Genomic DNA, 19,821 nt, shown 5'->3' with positions numbered 1-19,821 from the left:
GTTTGTTCTTAAGTTGAATTTGTAGGTAAGTCGAAACTGTATATTTTATAATTGTAGATCCAGACAAAAAAAAATTTTGGCCCCAGTGACAATTCGAGTTTACCCATTTTTTGCTGTAATGGGACCATGATTTGTAATGTGCTGCAGAATATGTTTAGTTTACCTAACTAAAATTAGTTACCTCGGCTTATACTTGAGTATATATGGTATATTTCCTATAAGGTAATGTTAGGGCACATTTTCTTAGTGCCAACATTTGAAAACTACGTACACAAATTTCATTATCATATTGTATGTTTGTTTTTTGTTTTTTTTAAATAGTACTTAAGGTTTATAGTAACTTTTTAGGATAAATTACTATATGTGCACCCCTGAGGAGTGGCAATTTTTTATGACTTATCTGTAGGCTTCATTTCTAATCCCCAGTTTTCTAATCCTAAAGGAGGAGATAATTTCTCCCATAGAAAGTATTTGGAGAAAACAGAGTTTATTTCTCTCACACAGAAGCAGCGCACAGGCCAAGTTCAGTTTAGGGAGATTGGGGCAAGAAGGAAAGGAGTCTGTTATGTGGAGGAAAAGGAAACTATGCTACAGACTTATTTCTTGGTACACTGACAAGACGCATCAAATTTTGCTACTTTTTTTTAGCCTTACCTAAACCAAAAAATAGGAGATACGAAAAAAAAAAAAAACTTAGCCAGATCATCCAGTATCAGACACTTTGACAACACTTGCACTGTTTCGCCAGGAATATCATTTTTAGCTGCTGACAGGTTCCTAAAAACTGTAATATGCTGATTTTAAAAATGTCTTTGCCAGCATTCTGAATCAATCACTACATTAGAAAACTTTATTTCACATTACCTGGCTCCCTGCCAGCAGTGGTGGGTGTTAGTTTGGGCAGCTGCGGCAACCTGTGTCTCAGTCTCCTCATAAATTCTTCCTCTTCTCCATACCATCACCCTCCCTTCCCAATACACATGACAAGAAGAGAGGAGTGGGTGCTGGACGAGTGTGGAAAAGAGAGCAAGAAACAGGCTGCTGCAGCTTCACCTCATCCCTCAGGACTCACCATACACTCCTGACAGGGAGCGAGGTAATATAAAATAAACTTATATAAGCTACCGAAATTACTCAGTTACTCAGTATGCTGTGAAAGACATTTTCACAGCAATTGGAACCTGTCATCAGCTAAAAATCACATTCCTGGTGACAGGTTGCCGTTAAAGAGGTTAGCCCACTTTCTTGTACTTCCCGACTGTTCTTTGTACATCCGCTTCACCAGAGGGATGTAATACAACTCTCCTATGGCCATGAGTAACATGTATTCTCTTACAATACCGTTTGGGCCGTGATTGTGCATCCATATACAAATCTTATTATAATTAATACTGAATGATGGACCAAGCACAAGCATATTTAGAAACATTTATAGCAACTCTTACCGACAACCAGAACTCTTCATACTTTGCACATGGCATCAAACAGCGCTCGTATAATACGATAATTCGTTCATGCCGACCCTGAGACTTCTCAAAGTCCAGATATTTTCTCCAGTTCTGCAGCTGTTTTACATTTAGTGGTGATGCACAGTAATACAACCGTTTAATCTAAATGAAGCAAAAAAAAAAAAAAATTACCAAAGTTTCTTATTTTCACCAGAACTTTTAATTTACAACTCTTTAAAGGGGTTGTACTATAAACAACAGGTATCACCTATCAACAGGATAAAGTACAATAGATTTGGTTAACCTCTACCAATCACAAGATTTGAGAAACCTCGGACCCCTTTTTTGAATAGAGTGGAGGGTTGGCTGTAGCATGGTGCTATACTTGGCTTCCTCTAGGTTCAGTAGTGGCTATAAGCAACAATTGCTTAGAAATGAGGAGAGTTGTGATTCTTGTCTATGTGATCAATGGGAGTCCCAGTGCTCAGATCCCTACCTACAGACATGTACCCTCTGCCCTGCGGATAAAAAATTGGGAATTAGACTCACCGGTAATTCGGTTTCCATCTAGTCCTCCATGACGGCCCACTAGGAGGATGACCCTTGACCTCTGTAGGGACAGGAAGCAGAGAGGTTAAAAGCCTCCCCCCCACATCCTCCCGCCAGTGTCTACCAAATAACTACACCGGTGGAAGATACAACATATTTTTATTCTGTCTTGTTTGAATCACATACAGGATTTTCAATAAAGTGAAAGAAACATGGGAGGGAAAAATATATAGGCCGTCATGGAGGACTAGATGGAAACCGAATTACCGGTGAGTCTAATTCCCAATTTCCATAACGTCCCCCATGACGGCCCACTAGGAGATCTACAAAATTAGTAGAGTCAGGGTGGGACCACAGCCTGGAGAACCTTCTGACCGAAGGCGAGATCCTGTGAGTTAGGCAAGTCCAGCCGATAGGGTTTTGCAAAGGTGGACGAAGAAACCCAGGTGGCAGCTCTGCAGATTTGTTCAAGAGAAGCGCCCCTCTTCTCTGCCCAGGAGGCGGATATGGCTCTGGTGGAATGGGCTTTAAGGTTAGGAGGAACTTCTTTCCCTTGTTCTGTGTAACAAGAGGCTATGGCAGTCCTTAACCATCTGGCGATCGTGGTTTTGGATGCCTTTACCCCTTTGTTCTTCCCCTGAAACTGAACAAAGAGATTGTGATCTTTGCGCCAGGGTTTTGTAACTTTTAAGTACTCTAAGACCGAGCGCCTTACATCCAGGGAATGCCACTCCAATTCCTTGCTTGAAGAAGGATTCCCGTAGAATGATGGAAGAATTATTTCTTGATTCTTGTGAAACCTGGACGCCACTTTGGGAACAAAGCTTGGATCCAGAGTCAGAGTTATCCTGTCAGGGAGAATACACATATAGGGTTCTCTAATAGAAATGGCTTGGAGTTCCCCCAGCCTTCTAGCTGAAGTCACAGCTACCAATAAGGAAGTCTTTAAAGTTAAGTTTTTTATACTAGCGTCTCTCTCCAGGGAGAGATCCCAGGAGGGAACCCGCTTCAGAATCTGAGGCCTAATTCTATTTGCAGCAGCAATAAATCTTTTGACCCACCTGTGGTCCGCCAGGGGATGGTCGAAGAATGCGCTCAGAGCCGAAATTTGGACTTTCAGAGTGCTAGTAGAAAGACCAATTTCTAGTCCTTTTTGCAGGAAGTCTAGTACCTGTAAAATATTTGGGTTAGACTGAGAGGGGGGATTAGCCCCACAAAAGGTCACAAACTTTTTCCATATCTTATGATATATGGCGAAAGTAACCTTTTTCCTACTTGCCTTCAACGTAGTTATTACAGCTCGAGAGAGACCTTGGGACCTTAGGAACTCGAACTCAGGATCCAAGCCGCCAGACGGAGTCTTCCTGGATCGGGATGGAAAATCGGACCTTGGTATAGAAGGTCCTTCTGAATCGGTAGAATAAAAGGTTGCTGGACAGATAGGGACCTCAACAGTGGGTACCAGCTTCTTTTTGGCCAGTTTGGGCAGATCAGGATCACCCTTGACCGGTCGAGCAGGATTTTTCTGAGTACTCTCGCAATTAGGGGAATTGGGGGAAAGGCATACATGAGACTTCCGCTCCAACGATGGCTGAACGCATCCAAGTGGTCTCTGGACTCGCCGGCCTCCAGAGAGAAGTATTGTTGGCATTTTGAATTCTCCCTCGTGGCAAATAGGTCTATTTGGGGCATGCCCCAGACGCTGGTTAGATGTAGGAAAATCTCCTGGTTGAGACACCATTCGTTCGGTAGGATCTCTCTCCTGCTGAGATAATCCGCTTCTCTGTTTAGGGATCCCTTCAAATGAGTGGCAGAGATGGAAAGGATGTTTTCTTCTGCCCACTGGAAGATGGTACGAGCCAGACTCGATAATACAGGGGATCTTGTACCCCCTTGTCTCCTTAAATAGGACACTGTCGAGACGTTGTCCGAGAGAATGTGGATATGATGATCCCTCAGATAGGCTGTGTTCGATCTTAGCGCTTCCCAGACCGCTCTTAACTCCCTGTAGTTTGAGCTGTTTTTTGCTTGGGCTAGAGTCCAGGACCCTTGCTCGTAGTGGGAAGGAAGGATTGCTCCCCAGCCTGAGCTGCTTGCGTCCGTCACTATGGTGATGGTTGGGAGGTGGTGCCAACATACCCCTTTCTCTAGGTTCCTTAATTCCATCCACCACAGCAGGTCCCTCTTTACAAAGGAAGGAATCCGGATCTTCTTGTCTAGACCTGAAGACTTCCTGTTCCAGAAAGTTAGGATCCAATTCTGAAGGATCCGAGTATGGCTCTGACTCCAGGCGACCGCAGGTAGGCATGCTGTGAGGAGCCCCAGGATCTTCATCGCCTGTCTGACTGGTACAGAGTCCTTCCGTCTGAATGAACGAATCTGATGCTTTATGTTGGATATTTTCTCCTGAGGAAGAAAAGACATTTGGTGAGTTGAGTCTAGAATGATCCCTAGAAAGGTCTTTCGAGTGGAGGGTACTAAACTTGATTTTTTCAGGTTGATTAACCACCCCAACTCTGTTAAAATTCTTAGGGAAGACTCTCTTGCCAAAATTAGTTTTTGTTTGTCTTTCCCTATAATTAGCAAGTCGTCTAGGTAAGGGATGATTGATATGTCTTGTAGTCTTAAAAAGGCTACCACCTCCACCATGATCTTGGTAAAGACCCTTGGAGCCGATGAGATACCGAATGGAAGTGCCCGGAATTGAAAGTGTAAGACAGAGCCCTCGGGAGAGAGAACCGAGAATCTTAGGAATCTCTGAGATGAGGGGTGAATAGGTACATGATAGTATGCATCTTTTAGATCTAAAGTGCACATATAGGAGTCTGTGTGAATAAGTTGGGTAGCTGTTCTTACCGACTCCATGCGAAATCTTCTGTAAACGATGAAGCGGTTTAGTTCTTTCAAGTTGATAATTAGGCGATTTGATCCATCTGGTTTTTTGACAAGGAACAGCGGGGAGTAGAATCCCAATTTTTCTTGTTCTTGAGGGACCGGCACCACCACTCCCATGTGGATTAGATGAAATACTTCCTGCCAAATGAAGGAATGTGTAGAGTGAGAGAGAGATGGTAAGGGAGCGACAAACCTTGGAGAAGGGGGGGGTGATGAGAATTCTATCCTGTAGCCCGATTCCAAGATAGACAGTACCCAGGGATTCGAGGTGACCTTTGTCCACTGGGATAGGAATCCCAGGAGACGCCCCCCCACTCTGGCGTCATTGTTTCTTGTTTCCTGGACCCTCTGGGAGGTTAGAGAAAAGGAACCCCCTTCCCCTTCCTCCTTTGGGATAACTCCACCGTCCTTGCTTACCTTTGCCACGGTAAGTCTCTCCGGTGTTCCTAAAAGGACGAAAGGAAGATTTCTTGGGTATTGTTTTGGACTCTGGAAATCCCCTTTTTCTGTCAGACGCCTTTTCAAGTATAGCGTCCAATTCGGGTCCGAACACAAAGTCCCCGGAGAAAGGAATGCTGCACAATTTGGATTTAGAGCGGATGTCCCCGCTCCACTGTTTCAGCCATAAGGCCCTCCTGGTGGCATTGGTAAGAGCTCCTTCTTTTGCAGCAAACCTTATTCCTTCGGCAGATGCGTCAGCAAGGAAGGCAGTAGCTGATCTTAACAATGGTATGCTTTCCAGTAAGTCTTCTCTGGGAGTACCCTCCCGGATATGGGACTCTAATTTCCCCAACCAGAAATATAGTGTTCTTGCCACCGAGGTGGCTCCTAAGTTCGACTTTAGGCTTAGCATGGAAGTTTCCCATGCTTTCTTTAAAAGAGCTTCAGATTTCCTGTCCATCGGGTCTCTTAACTGAGCCGAATCTTCAAAGGGCAGGTCCATCTTCCTAGAGACCTTGGAAACCTGTACATCAACTTTGGGGAATGAGTCCCAATCCTTTGACTCTTCAGGGTCGAAGACTAAGCGTTTCCTGAAATTCTTAGAGACCGCGATTTTCCTCTCAGGGTCTCTCCATTCCTGACTAATTAGTCCCCTCAGGGTATCGTTGAGGGGAAAAACACGCTGTTTCCTGGCTTTGAGTCCCCCAAATAGTTCATCTTCACGAGAAAGAGGGGGTTCCTCGTCCTCGAGGTTCAATGTATCTCGCATAGCTTTCAGAAGATCGTCCAGATCCTCATTTTGGAATAAGTAACGGGAGCATGTTGCCTGCTCACGATCCTGATGATCCTGGTCTCCCGCCAGAGAGCAGGAAGGAGAGTCTGAAATGCACCCCTCTTCTTCCTCTGAGGAGGAAGCCGGTACTATCCGAGCTTTCTTACGTGGGGGGGCTCCCGGCGTAGCCGCCGCCACTGAAGAAACCACTTTCTCGTCTATAAAGGACTTAAGCTCGTCCATAAAAGACGTCTTCTCCTCCCGCATAAATTCTTCGATGCAGGGTTTGCAGATCGGTTTCTTATAGCCTTCTAGTAGGGTACGGAAGCACATACTGCATTTTTTAACAGGAATCCTGCTTTTTTCAGGTTTTTCTCTACTCTTTTCAGACTTTCCTGATTTCTCTTCCTTGCCTTTCCCCTTAGAAACTTGCTCCTAGGGAAGGAAGGCAAGGAGACAATGACTTGGAGCTCACAACAAAAAATAATTGTATATGTTGCCATACAGCACCACTCACGTGCACCGGGGGGTGGAGTAGGCCCAAGTCTGCCTCATCAGCCATTATGATGTCTGGGACGGCCAGCCAAGAAGAACAAGTCATAGACCTCAGACCAACTGACTACCCGCTTTTGAGGGTTTAAATACCTTCATGGGGAGCCCATCCCCCTGCCGGTGGCCTCCTCCGCGTCCCGCGCCCGGTCCGCGGTCACTTCCGGTCGCGACCGGAAGTCGTCATCGATCAGGGGGAATTTTGGGAAACGTAGTTCCCTGCGTCCGCGCGAGAGTCTGGAGGCCAGCCCGCCGGAGAGGACGCCAGCCGGACGATGTTTCCGTCCAGGGAGAGCCCGCAGCCGCCGGGCTAACCGAGGATCTGTCCGGAGGGGAACTTGGACCGCAGTCGGCGTAACCCCAGGTAAGGTTGGTAAGTATGGAGATCCTTCTCCGTTTTTTTTTTTTTTTTTTTTTTTTAAAACGTCCCCCCCCCCCCCTAGGAGGAGAGAGACCCTCTCTTGACCTGACCCCTGTAGGGACAGGAAGACACTGGCGGGAGGATGTGGGGGGGAGGCTTTTAACCTCTCTGCTTCCTGTCCCTACAGAGGTCAAGGGTCATCCTCCTAGTGGGCCGTCATGGGGGACGTTATGGAAATAGGTGTTGTTAGTGGCACAACCCCTTAGCCCCTGCATTGTGGCCTAGTTTATTACAGAAGCCACAACACTGAGGTGCTATTAATAGCAGGCATATCATCAACAAATGGCTACACTCACTTTATGATGTATTGTTGGGGTTTTTAATCACAAGAACAGTGAAATATTCCTGCTCCCAAACCTATGGAAGTCCAGAAGCAGAAGTCCAAACCTATGTTTGAACGTAACCCTAATCAATGATTTTTATGTTTGATATTCAGCAATACTTACCCCACATTCAAACACATGCCGTTTAAGAACTTGCTCTTCATTTAGAAGAAACATCTGCTTCCTTGTATCTAGAATATTCTGACGTATCTTCAGCAGTTCTTCAGCCTTAACACACACAAAAAAGACACAAAACCAGAAACCCATGATCCAAGTTTAGTTGAAGAAAATTTATCTTCTTTTATCCCCAAAATTTTAGGAACCAAATCCGCTGGGGATTTAACCAGGGGTGAGCTGTAATGGCCAATCAGTGGTCTCTATAGGAAGTGGTGTAGTTACTTTTTAATGACCATCGACAATCAACGATTGTGCTCTTACGGCTAACATCAGAGAGTGGCAATGTTTGGGGAGCAAAAGGTAGGGTAAGTATACTTTATTCTTTTGTCTTACAGCTATCCCGATTATGGTTTCCTAAATTACTGTAAAACTGCTTTTTAGACCCAATCTATCTTTAGCCTGCAAATATGTGTTCTGGATTGCATAACCATATCCCAAGAACCATCAGAACTCGTCTAATACATAGATTCTCTCTTATTACTTTTAAGAACGTTTTGGAAAGAGGCCAGTGCATCATGTCCGGTGACTACAGGGGGACCAGCACTGACCAAATGAATTAGAGTCCAAAACTTCTATTCCCCCCCCTAGTGCACAACCAAGATTTCTTTACCACTGTAGTGCAGTAAGGGAAATAGAAGCTTCAGAGATGGGTGGTGGTCCCAGTGGTGGGGCACCCATTGATTTGGCATTTGTCAGGAACATTACACACTGTTAGTGATTCTGTGAAGTCCGCTGAAGGTACATCTTCTGACACGATCTGATCATCTTCAATTTCGTCTTGTATTTTCGAGTAGATCGTGTTCAGCTCCTCTGTGGTCAACAGTTCAATAGGAGAATATTTGGCTACAAATATTTTGAACCTGTACAAAATATGAGATAAGAAAATATTTCTTTATTAAAAGATTACATAATTAACCATTATCATCTGTTCTATTCATTTATAATAATAAAAACAAAAAATGTCAAAAGTTTAGTTATGCTTAAAGGGGAAGATGTTTCCCAGACACATACCACATGTATAGGAATACGTAAAGCCCTCACCTCTCATATTGCTGCACATAGCGCTGAGTAGGGATGTTCAGTACACGATTATATAGCTCCATGGCTTGTTTAAAGTTCCCAAGTTTTATCTCGTGTTCTATGTAATGGTTCCAGATATCGTCCGAGCGAAATTCCATACCACAAGCGTCCACGGCTTCATTGAACACTCTGCAAAAGTTTATATTATAATCATATTTTAAGGTTCGGTTTCTGAATCATCACAAATTCTGATTGTTCTAGCAGGGCGTGGTTGAGAATGTGCTGGCCTGCTTTGTTACCTAAATTGACCTGGCTCTCATGTTGATGCCACATTGTAGGCGTAAAGTTAAAAGTTGCTTTAGTACAACATAGTAGTAAAAAAAACAAAAAAAAAAAAACAACATTATAACTCACCCTTTCGATCCAACGCTGACTACCCTCTTTAGGATGCTGCAGCTCCAGTTGTTGTAATGTGATGCAAGGGCAGTCAATCATAGGTCTGAATGGATTTGGATGCGATGTGAAAACCCACATAAACAAACAGTATTGTATTAATTAACAGACACCTAGCAACAAAGGTCCCTGATGGAGAAGCGTTTTAGCTGTATAAAAATACACAGCAGAAGGAGGAAACGTAAATGGGGGCTTGTATTTTTCAGTATGGCACCGTACCAGACATCAGTTTATTCCATCCATCACCAGCCTCATTTCGATGTATACTTCATAGATATATAAACAAACGGCAGATTTAGATATAGACAGACACTTTTACAAAAATGTATCATCTAGCCTTAAGATAGGTGATCACTTGGAGATTGGCAGGGGTGCCAGACCAGCGTCAATCCTTCCAGTGAGTGCCCCTTCTACATCACAGGCCAGTGACACTACGTACTTCTGTCCATGTACAGCTAAGTCCCATTCAAGTGGAAGGACCCAAGAGCACCAAGCGCAGCCTCTGTACTGTGTAAAGTGGTGTGCTTGGCACTGAGCAAAAATCCCAGACAACCCCTTTAATGGTACCCGTGAAATGACCCAGTGAATAAAACCCATATAATTCACAATCACAATAAAACTTCAGGCTATCTTCTGCACTAAATGAAAGCTTCAAGAATAAAAATAAGAACAGCTACAAACATATAGGTACATAATAAACACAAACATAAAGTATATAGGAACACAGCAATTACAGATACACACAAGAACATATACCCACAGGAAGTTTAACACAAAACAGACACAGACATAAAGGTATTTTGTTTTCATAGATACATTCATATACACATATAAAATATGGATATACAGAGATGAGAACAGACGCATATACACACAAACACATGCATTCTTATGCACACATTAATATTAATGAAGGTTTACAATACATATATAGTCACAGACATGGATATACACAGATAAGTGCATACATCGCTCAAACACACATGCACACACATTAGGTTCTTACAATGACGGATATACACAAAAAGACATTAAAAGGGTTGTCCCATAGAGAGCTAATTTTTTTATTTTTTATTTAAGTGGCCCCATGGTCCACAAAAACACAATAAAACTAACCTCATTTAGTTTAAATGAGAATACTGGGCATTACTAAGTTGGCTTAAATATAAAGAAGAATAAACATTCCTAAAGTAATGTAACTTTTTGAGGAGTGGGGCTAAGAGATTTTATAAACAAAACCTTAAATGATGTTTGGTATTGGCACTGGAGACCTGATGAGCCGTAGCACTGAGGTCAATGGGAGAAGAAGGCAATTACAGAAACCGATAATAAATACATTAGATGAGATCAGGGAAGACAAAGAAAAAAAACTTTTGAACTGTATGGAGAGCAATGTCACGGAGGTCATTTTCGTGGGCGGCTGATCTGCATCAGTTTACAGCTGCAGCAAAGTGTATTGAAACAAAAGTCAATTATTACTGCAGGTTTTATTTGTGGATTACTGTATTGACTTGCAGGGTGATTTCTACTACATTTCACCCCATGGGTTAGGATTATAAAAACTATGCACCTCTCGCCATGTTCTGGTTTATCCTCAGTGCTGTCCATCACTGCTGGGTCTTTGTTTGTTTACAGAGGATGGTGGTGCAGCCCTGACCACAGTCACAGGCCTGCTACAGCAGGAGTTTCATGCTATAGCAGCTGTGCAGTAGTGGTCGGGGCTGCACCACCATCCTCTGTAAACGGACCCAGCAGGGTTGGATGGTGAGTATAAGCGAGTTATTGTTTAAACCCCCTCCCTCAGAGATATATATAAAATATATATTAAAATCTATAATATTATAAATATATAATATATAATCCTGGAGGTGTTAATCTCTATAATGGAATAATAAATACTAAATAAATGAAAGGGTTTCCCCATTATAACATATTACATATCTTATTGTATTATAACCCATTGCACCTCTTGAAGTTTGCTTCAGCTATTCTAAGCAAGAACTACATTCAACTACATGCAACAAAAAAGCTAAACTTTCAGTCTTCTTAAATATAATACATTTATCACTGAGGATAAAAAATAACAACTGAAGTTGATTTATTAAATGAATACATACATATTATACAAAGTAATACAATTGTAATAGAAGTTTAACAGTGGAAATAAAACAGGGTATAAGAACATACACCTAAAATAAAATAAAAACATCTTCTCTGTTGCTTTAAGTGGCTTGCCCATTAATAACATGTCACCTATTGAAAAAAAAATTATGTTAAAATGTTTAATCCATGGAGTTTCATTCTCAGGGACCCCCAGAAGCTGTGGTCATTCATGAACAGTATGGTTAGAATAAATGTCTATGGGACCAATGCAGATTGCACCAATTCAAAGGAGAACAATTGTGATTTTTAACAAAACCACAAAATTGTTGTTGTCTCCACTCCAGGGAGGAGCTTACAGCAGAACGGGGGCAGAGTAAATATCATCAGGGACAGGGGACAGCTCATTGCCCACATGTTATCTCCACCCTGGAGCTGGGGGCTCATCTCTCCATCTCCTGGATGCTGCCTGTTTTAGTTTATAGAATTGGAGGGTATAAGTGAGATGACAGCATACAGCACAATGGAAGGGAGGCAACAGAGGAAAATGAGAAACTGAGAAGTGGGGAAATAGGAAAAAGTGTGGGCAACATGGATGGGGGTAGAGAGGTATAAGCAGCAGGGTCACAGAGAGCTGGATTGTGGTAAGGTAAGAAGAAACTGTGGGAATAGAGATAAGTTGGGAAAACCCTCATGGGAAAAATTGAGATGAGATTTTAATGTTAGCCCAAACTCTTCAGCACCACTGAGCGCTTTACTCCAATTTCTATATTGGTCCTATAGATAGAAGTAGTGCACATGTGTGACCACTGCATCATTCTGAGGATGATACAGGGACCCCATCCCCTTGATTGATGGTGGTCTCAGCTATCATACATTTCTCACCTATACTTATCCTATAAGCGTTGAAGCTTTTTTTTTAAATCAAACTTGTTTTTATTGATTTTATAGCATAAGCAAATACATACACAAACATATCGTTACAGTCGGTTATATGTACTTTATAAGGAGACATGTACATAGTCAGCCAAGCGTGGCCTGTATTTTCCTACAATCCTGAAGTACAATAAACCTAAGGACATTTAGCCAAAGCATGGTTCTTTAATTAAACAAAATGCGATAACGAAAGCTCCCAAGGGCAGGGCACATACACCCTAGAATATCACACCTCCCTATTTCACTACATCCCGTAACATCGGTAACATGCCTGTGAAGCTAGGGAGAGTTGATATTGCATACTCGTTCTTATGTGTAGCAGCTGTTGTGATGGCAGTCCCAATGTATCCATCCATTTCCCCCAAAGTTTAGCTTTAGAATTTCTGTTCAAGTAAGAACTATATTCCAGAATTATTACATTATTAACCCTATTTATATATTCCCTCACAGATGGAGGTTGTGGCCTAATCCTTACTTGATACAGAGACCACTGAATCCCCACAGTTTGAAGTGTCAATAAGTTATCTATATCCATAAATCCAAACAGACAGGAGATAGTAACCGAGAACACCCTGCCTAAGATTTCCAGTAGTTCTTTCCAAAGACTTCCCATTTCCCCACATCACGTGCAAGATGCCGGCTTCCTCACACCCGCACCTAGGGCAATTAGAGTCTCTACGGACCCCTATGTGGCATAGCAACTGTGCTGATCTATATGCCCTATGCAGAATAAGAAGATGGGACATCCTATGGGCCTCACTGGGAGATAAAGTAGGCACAATTTCTAAACAGTCGGACCATTGTTCATCCGATATAGGACCTAAATCTCTTTTCCATTTAATATGGCTTTTGATATGTGTGTTGCCTAGGGATTTATTTAATAAAACAACATTATAGAAGGAGATTAGTCCCTTGGTTGTAGTGGACTTCAGCGCTCTATTCAAGGCCCCACAAGGCCCCAATATAATCTAACCTGCACGATTCTGAGTGTTGTATGCATGCGGCAGCTGGAGATATTGATAGAACCATGCCTGTGGCAATTGGTGGGTAATACTTAATTCCTCAAATGTTTTACATATACCGGCAGAGCATAGATAAAGTGACACCTCCTTTGTTATTCCATAGGCATTCAAACTTAGTGACAGACAAGCTCCTAAAGGATTGAAATAAACAAAATCCCAAAAATGTAAGGACCACAAAATTCACAATGGAATCAACAGTTTTGATCATCCAAAGCTGCATATAGTGTTTGGTGTTTTGTGCCTTTATGTATGTTGTTAGCAGCACCGTGATTGTGAAAAATTAAATGTGTATCCATGTCTGCAGCTCTGCAAGTGCCAAAAGGGGAGATGCTTGAATTGGAAGAGCCATCTGCTCATAGACCACCCCCCCTGCTATGAGTGACAGCTGTAATAGGCTTCTGGTTGGATTCACATTTTTCCTAGCTGCAGCCAAGCAGCTGGGAAGACACCACATGTGCCCCACTATTCTAACATTAATCACCTACCCTGCAAATAAGCAAAAAGGATGGTCCTGGAGAAGGAAATCAGAATGACATACAAAATAAAACAACGTAAATTGTACTTGTGTATGGGTGGTGGACCCCAGCAAGCTGTATAGGAAGGGCATCTACAAAATAAGTCCATTTATAAATTGAAAAAGAATCCAATCACCATTATATAACAAACATTGGTTAGTGTGTGTGTGTGTGTGTGTATGTGTGTATGTGTGTATGTGTGTATGTGTGTATGTGTGTATGTGTGTATGTGTGTATGTGTGTGTGTGTGTGTGTGTGTGTGTATGTGTGTGTGTGTGTATGTGTGTATGTGTGTGTGAGTGTATGTGTGTGTGTGTATACAGTATATGTATATATTCACATGCTAATAGATTACCATCACCCTTACCCTTGTAAAGTCTCAGCAGTCTTTGGTAGTTTCTTATTCACTTGCTTTAACAAAAATAAGATGTAGCTCGTCCAAATGGTCACATTTAGTGGGTTTGCCTTCACAGCACGAGCAAAGATCTGCATAAACCACAAACATTAGTAATCATAGGCCAAAATCACCTAGTGAATATATTCTGCCAAGAAAGTGAAAAAACAGATTTCCCCCCTGATATAGCAGGAGACAAAAAGAAACTATAGATGAGAAAATAAAAAATTTGTATAAAATACATTTTCTAAAAATTAAAAAATAAATTTTCAGCATTTTCGGTTTTATGAGCAATGAAAATACTTATTAATGGAATATAACAGTCACACACCACCCATTCAGGTTACAGGCAAAACGAAATGTGATCTAAAAAGAATTGACATTTGTTTCTTATTAAAAGGGAACCCGTCATCAGTAAAATGCCTCTTAAAACAAAAATCCATTGTTGTTTTTAAGTAAAAAAGAAAGCTTTAGAAAGTGAAACTCCTTCTGTAGAAGGCACGCAGCTGTGGTCATTACCCCACCACCGGGCTCTGTAAACAAACAGAGACCTGCAGTGACAGGTGCCATGGGTGCCGGAAAATGAGAATACAACATGCTTATTATTTTTTTTGATAACTCCACCTCCCCCAGCCATAATATATATATATAATATATATATATATTATATACACTCACCGGCCACTTTATTAGGTACACCTGTCCAACTGCTCGTTAACACTTAATTTCTAATCAGCCAATCACATGGCTGCAACTCAGTGCATTTAGGCATGTAGACCTGGTCAAGACAATCTCCTGCAGTTCAAACCGAGCATCAGTATGGGGAAGAAAGGTGATTTGATGCCTTTGAACGTGGCATGGTTGTTGGTGCCAGAAGGGCTGGTCTGAGTATTTCAGAAACTGCTGATCTACTGGGATTTTCACGCACAACCATCTCTAGGGTTTACAGAGAATGGTCCGAAAAAGAAAAAACATCCAGTGAGCGGCAGTTCTGTGGGCGGAAATGCCTTGTTGATGCCAGAGGTCAGAGGAGAATGGTTCGAGCTGATAGAAAGGCAACAGTGACTCAAATCGCCACCCGTTACAACCAAGGTAGGCAGAAGAGCATCTCTGAACGCACAGTACGTCGAACTTTGAGGCAGATGGGCTACAGCAGCAGAAGACCACACCGGGTGCCACTCCTTTCAGCTAAAAACAGGAAACTGAGGCTACAATTTGCACAACCTCATCGAAATTGGACAGTAGAAGATTGGAAAAACGTTGCCTGGTCTGATGAGTCTCAATTTCTGCTGCGACATTCGGATGGTAGGGTCAGAATTTGGCGTCAACAACATGAAAGCATGGATCCATCCTGCCTTGTATCAACGGTTCAGGCTGGTGGTGGTGGTGTCATGGTGTGGGGAATATTTTCTTGGCACTCTTTGGGCCCCTTGGTACCAATTGAGCATCGTTGCAACGCCACAGCCTACCTGAGTATTGTTGCTGACCATGTCCATCCCTTTATGACCACAATGTACCCAACATCTGATGGCTACTTTCATCAGGATAATGCGCCATGTCATAAAGCTGGAATCATCTCAGACTGGTTTCTTGAACATGACAATGAGTTCACTGTACTCAAATGGCCTCCACAGTCACCAGATCTCAATCCAATAGAGCATCTTTGGGATGTGGTGGAACGGGAGATTCGCATCATGGATGTGCAGCTGACAAATCTGCGGCAACTGTGTGATGCCATCATGTCAATATGGACCAGCACCTTGTTGAATCTATGCCACGAAGAATTGAGTCAGTTCTGAAGGCAAAAGGGGGTCCAACCCGTTACTAGCATGGTGTACCTAATAAAGTGGCCGGTGAGTGTATATATTATATATACATATATATACATACATACATACACTTTTTCTTTTTTTAAATCTAGGACAACCCCTTTTAAGCAGTGACATAGTCAGAAGGGAGGGGGGAAATTGGGAGCTGTGAGAGCCATTGCTCCATGATGAGTCAAGAGGATGGAGAGCGGCAACCACATAACTTATTATAGAAGAAGCTTTGGACTCTTAGGTTTAAACATGAAAACCTGATAATAAGTTCCCTTTAAATAGTATAAAGAATGGTTTGTGTATGTCTTTGTAGAAAGCAAGTTAGATTGAAATGAAATTTAATTACCTCTAAATTTTCAGTTTTTGGGTGGCCTTAGCCTTATTTTAATAGGTTGTCCAGCATTCAAAAGAAAAAGTACCGTATTTTTCGGACTATAAGGCCAGTGTGCCTTATATATGAACCATAGTTACATACAATAGCTGCTTTGAACTGTGCACAGGTCTGCCACCTGCTGATCATTCATTCTTATAATCAGGTGCGCCTTATATATGAACCTAGATGTTTTAGCAGGCATTTATTGATGGTGCGCCTTATAATCCGATGCACCTTAAAGTCCAAAAAATACGGTAACAATATGCATCTCACTGCTCACTTTCTATTCTCTACACCAAACTATATACAACAAACACATTCATATCCCAATCAACAAGTTTCTTCACAACCCCAGACTTAAAGACACTCAATAAATGTTCAGGCTCAGCTTGGCCAAGTGTGCACATGGAGGCAGAAGCAGTTTCCAGACACCTCTAACTTTCCCATCCCTCCATAGTCAGTCACACATGCAACAGCCAACATACATCATCACCACATGTGTAGCGGGTCCATAATTTTTAGCATCAGCTAAACCAAAATGTGAAAAAAAAACATAACAGCAAATCAGGAAAAAAAGAGAAAATAATAAGTGAATGTTAGCATCAATACACAGATATCTGCATATTATACAGTTCAAGGGGAATAATAAGACTTTATATGGAAGGGGACAGTCATATACAATGTGCTGTTGATTGGTGGTATCTTCCAGGTATCTGCATAGCAAAAGCTGTTGGAAGAAAAATTATGTAAAATTCTCTTTTATCTATTTAGGATAATGTGGAGGGTCTCCAGTGACAGAATACAGGGGTGTACTGTACTGTATTGTGCCGTATACTACAGAGAGGAACATCCACCCTGTACAATCTCTTCATTTTCAGAAATACTTCAACAGACTGAAGCAACAAACTGCACTGTAGGAGAGACTTTGCTTCTTCAGATTTTCCATGTTTCAACTTCTTGTCTTCTTTCTTCTGACTCCAGAACAGTCTGAGGAGCAGTGTCATACTGAGCATTCTGCTGGAGAGGTGACTCTTACCACAATGCAACGTGGATAACTCCTGCAGTCCACCATTCGTTGTTCCTCTTCTCTAGGCTCCATCTTGGCCATAGTGGAAGATAGTGGCCACATTGGAAAGCAGAGAGCAGACTTGGCCTTGTATTTGACCCAAATTTTGTGATTAACAAATCCAGATCAATAGTACTTTTAAAGAAAACCTACCATTTGATTTGATGCATTATGAAGCAAACATACCTTGCGACTGCTGTAGCTACACTAATGCAGGATCATATCTTGGTTAATCCCTGAGCTGAGTCTTTTTGCTGATAAAACAGAGATAACATTATGATAATGGCTTCTGTGGCTCCTTCACAGCTTGTCTAGCACATGACTGCAGGAAAGATTGATGCAATCTGGCTTGTGCCTGGAGACAGAATAATCAATTGCTGCACCATCCCCCAGCTGCTGTGTATGAGTGATCCAGCTCAGGTTGATTAGTGCTTGACTAGGCATGCTTGACTAACCACCATTTTTAATTTCAAGCCTGTCCCAGCTTTCCAAAGGTCCTGAATGGTATAATTGTTTTATCAACAAAACCACTTAGCACAGGGTTTAACCAAGATATGATCCTGGATCAGTGTAGCTACAGCAATCTCAAGGTATGTTTGCTTCATAGTGCATCAAATCAAATGGTAGGTTTCCTTTAAAATATATATTTTTTTATCTATTGCTGTAATTTTAATTTTGGTTCTTCTATTTAAAAGACAATGGGGGAGATGTATCAATCTGTCTACACCAGAAAACTGGAGTAATTTGCACATGAAATGCCCTGCGCACATTTACTAAAGGTTTTAGAGCAATTTTAGTCTGTTTTCCGACTCCTAAGCCAGAAATAACCTGTGCAACAGAAAATTTATTCCGTGAGCCATAAAGTTCAATATTGTGGCACAACAAACTAGATCAACCAAAAGGATGTGCAAAATACGACTCACCAGTCTTATAGTTCACCAGATTTATCATCCAGCATCAGACACAATGATAAATCTGGTGCAGCAGAGAACCGTATAGTTCTTTACTGCACTGGTCTAAAAGACTGACAGATTAATAAATCTCCCCCAATACCTCTCTAAACATGGCCCTTAGATTCTGTACCCTAACAACGTAGCTGCCATCTAGATATTACAGGAAAATAGTAGAACTGCATGGCAGATATTGATACAATTGGTTGCCCATGTAATATTTGGTCAGATTAAGTCTATTAGTCTAGGAGAAACTTGCGCAACGCAGACCTCTGTCCTTGCTCAAAGTGAGGGGTCCAAAGCAATCCCACTCCGATAATACCCATTTCCTTAAAATGGAATACAAACCCATTTAATACTGCACTAGAGTGTACAAGTTAAAAACAGAGAATTTTAGATATTACATATATCAATAACAAATTCCTTTATACTATATTTCTTTAGGGAAAAAGAATACAATACATGAACGTTCCATAATGTAAAGAATAAAAAAAGGTAAAGGACATTTGCAATTTAATGTAATAAGCAAAAGCCTAAAGACCAACTAATGTTCTCAAACTTGAAGTAATGTGGAGTGTACCTGACTGAGATATTACATAACTGTATTGTGAACTGCAACTTAATGGGGAAACCCCCAGGAGAGAAGATTTCACTAGCGAGCACTAAAATCCACAACTTTAAAGTAGATTTTTTTTTTAACCCCCTTTGTAAACCCTCTCATGACCACATTCACTGCTAAATAGACATCTTTACTGAGAGAAATGGCAAACAAAAACTGTACCCTGTAATAGAAAGTAGTATGTGGAGTGCACATATATATATTAACAATTCCCCTCCGTTCTATAAGATTACCGACTGTTTTATGGTGTAGGACACACTTACCTTCTCAGTCTCTTCTGCACTGCCAAGATTTAGCTCTATGTCTGCATATTTCTTCCAATAGATATGGGAAAATGGGAAACGAATAAGGAAGGCTTCCAAAGCTTTCCTACAAGCTGCCAGGTTTTTCTGTGGAAGTTAAAAGAGGAAAGGTTACACATCAAAACAACATAACAAAGGTCCAATAAAAGAATTATATAATGTTACATGTACACTAAAGAGCGAGTGAAAACTAGCGCCCATGATCTGAGAAGAAAGGGCACTACTGTATTTGAGAGCACAATTTTCTTTGCGGTTGCCTGGTGGGGTATGTGTATTGCAGTGCAGGACAAATCCAGGCTGAATAAGCGAATCAGGAGGGCAAGTTCTGTAGTTGGGCAATAATTAGATGTTTGGGATGATGTGTTAGAAAAGAGAGTGTTGGCTAGGTTTAGGAAAATTGATGGAGAATTCGGAACATCCAGTCCATGATATATTAGAGAGTCAAAAAAGTGTTTTTAGTAACAGGTATTTACAATTGAAGTGTAAGACAGATTTACACATTTTGCACTTGTAAGGAAGTGAAAATGTGCACATATAGTTATTAATTTTTCTACTAATTTTTATACCAATTCTATTTTTTATATGTGTTGTGTATCTTTGGATGTATTGTATAGTTGAGCTGTATGCAGTAATCAAATTTCCCCTCGGGGATAAACACAGTATTGTTACTGGAAAT

General features: G+C 41.5%; 2 protein-coding genes across 6 annotated transcripts in view; both read right to left on the bottom strand.

Moving 5' to 3' along the window:
* Positions 1-19,821, bottom strand: part of LOC140071044 (pre-mRNA-processing factor 39-like) — a 39,964-nt gene that overhangs the window by 5,708 nt on the left and 14,435 nt on the right. For 4 of the 5 annotated variants that reach the window (XM_072118274.1, XM_072118273.1, XM_072118272.1 and 1 more), the window contains exons 3-8: positions 19,107-19,232; positions 13,989-14,107; positions 8,617-8,784; positions 8,285-8,435; positions 7,522-7,626; positions 1,446-1,610 (exon numbers count right to left, since the gene is read on the bottom strand). In XM_072118274.1, coding sequence (XP_071974375.1) covers positions 1,446-1,610; positions 7,522-7,626; positions 8,285-8,435; positions 8,617-8,784; positions 13,989-14,107; positions 19,107-19,232 — 834 coding nt within the window. Of the gene's footprint in view, positions 1-1,445; positions 1,611-7,521; positions 7,627-8,284; positions 8,436-8,616; positions 8,785-13,988; positions 14,108-19,106; positions 19,235-19,821 lie in introns of those variants that run through there. The other variant, XM_072118277.1, reaches the window with a different exon arrangement.
* On the bottom strand, positions 2,215-5,189 carry LOC140071045 (uncharacterized). The gene is made up of 2 exons (XM_072118278.1): positions 2,713-5,189; positions 2,215-2,640 (listed from the first exon to the last, which is right to left on the bottom strand). Exons 1-2 carry the CDS (start codon positions 4,303-4,305, stop codon positions 2,338-2,340), a joined length of 1,896 nt encoding a protein of 631 aa, XP_071974379.1. The 5' UTR covers positions 4,306-5,189; the 3' UTR covers positions 2,215-2,337.

This window comes from Engystomops pustulosus, chromosome 7 (assembly GCF_040894005.1).
Source record: "Engystomops pustulosus chromosome 7, aEngPut4.maternal, whole genome shotgun sequence".
In the NCBI taxonomy this organism is placed as follows: Eukaryota; Metazoa; Chordata; class Amphibia; order Anura; family Leptodactylidae; genus Engystomops; species Engystomops pustulosus.
The sequence above is the reverse complement of the archived record's forward strand: the minus strand, read 5'-3'. Positions and strand labels throughout refer to the sequence as shown.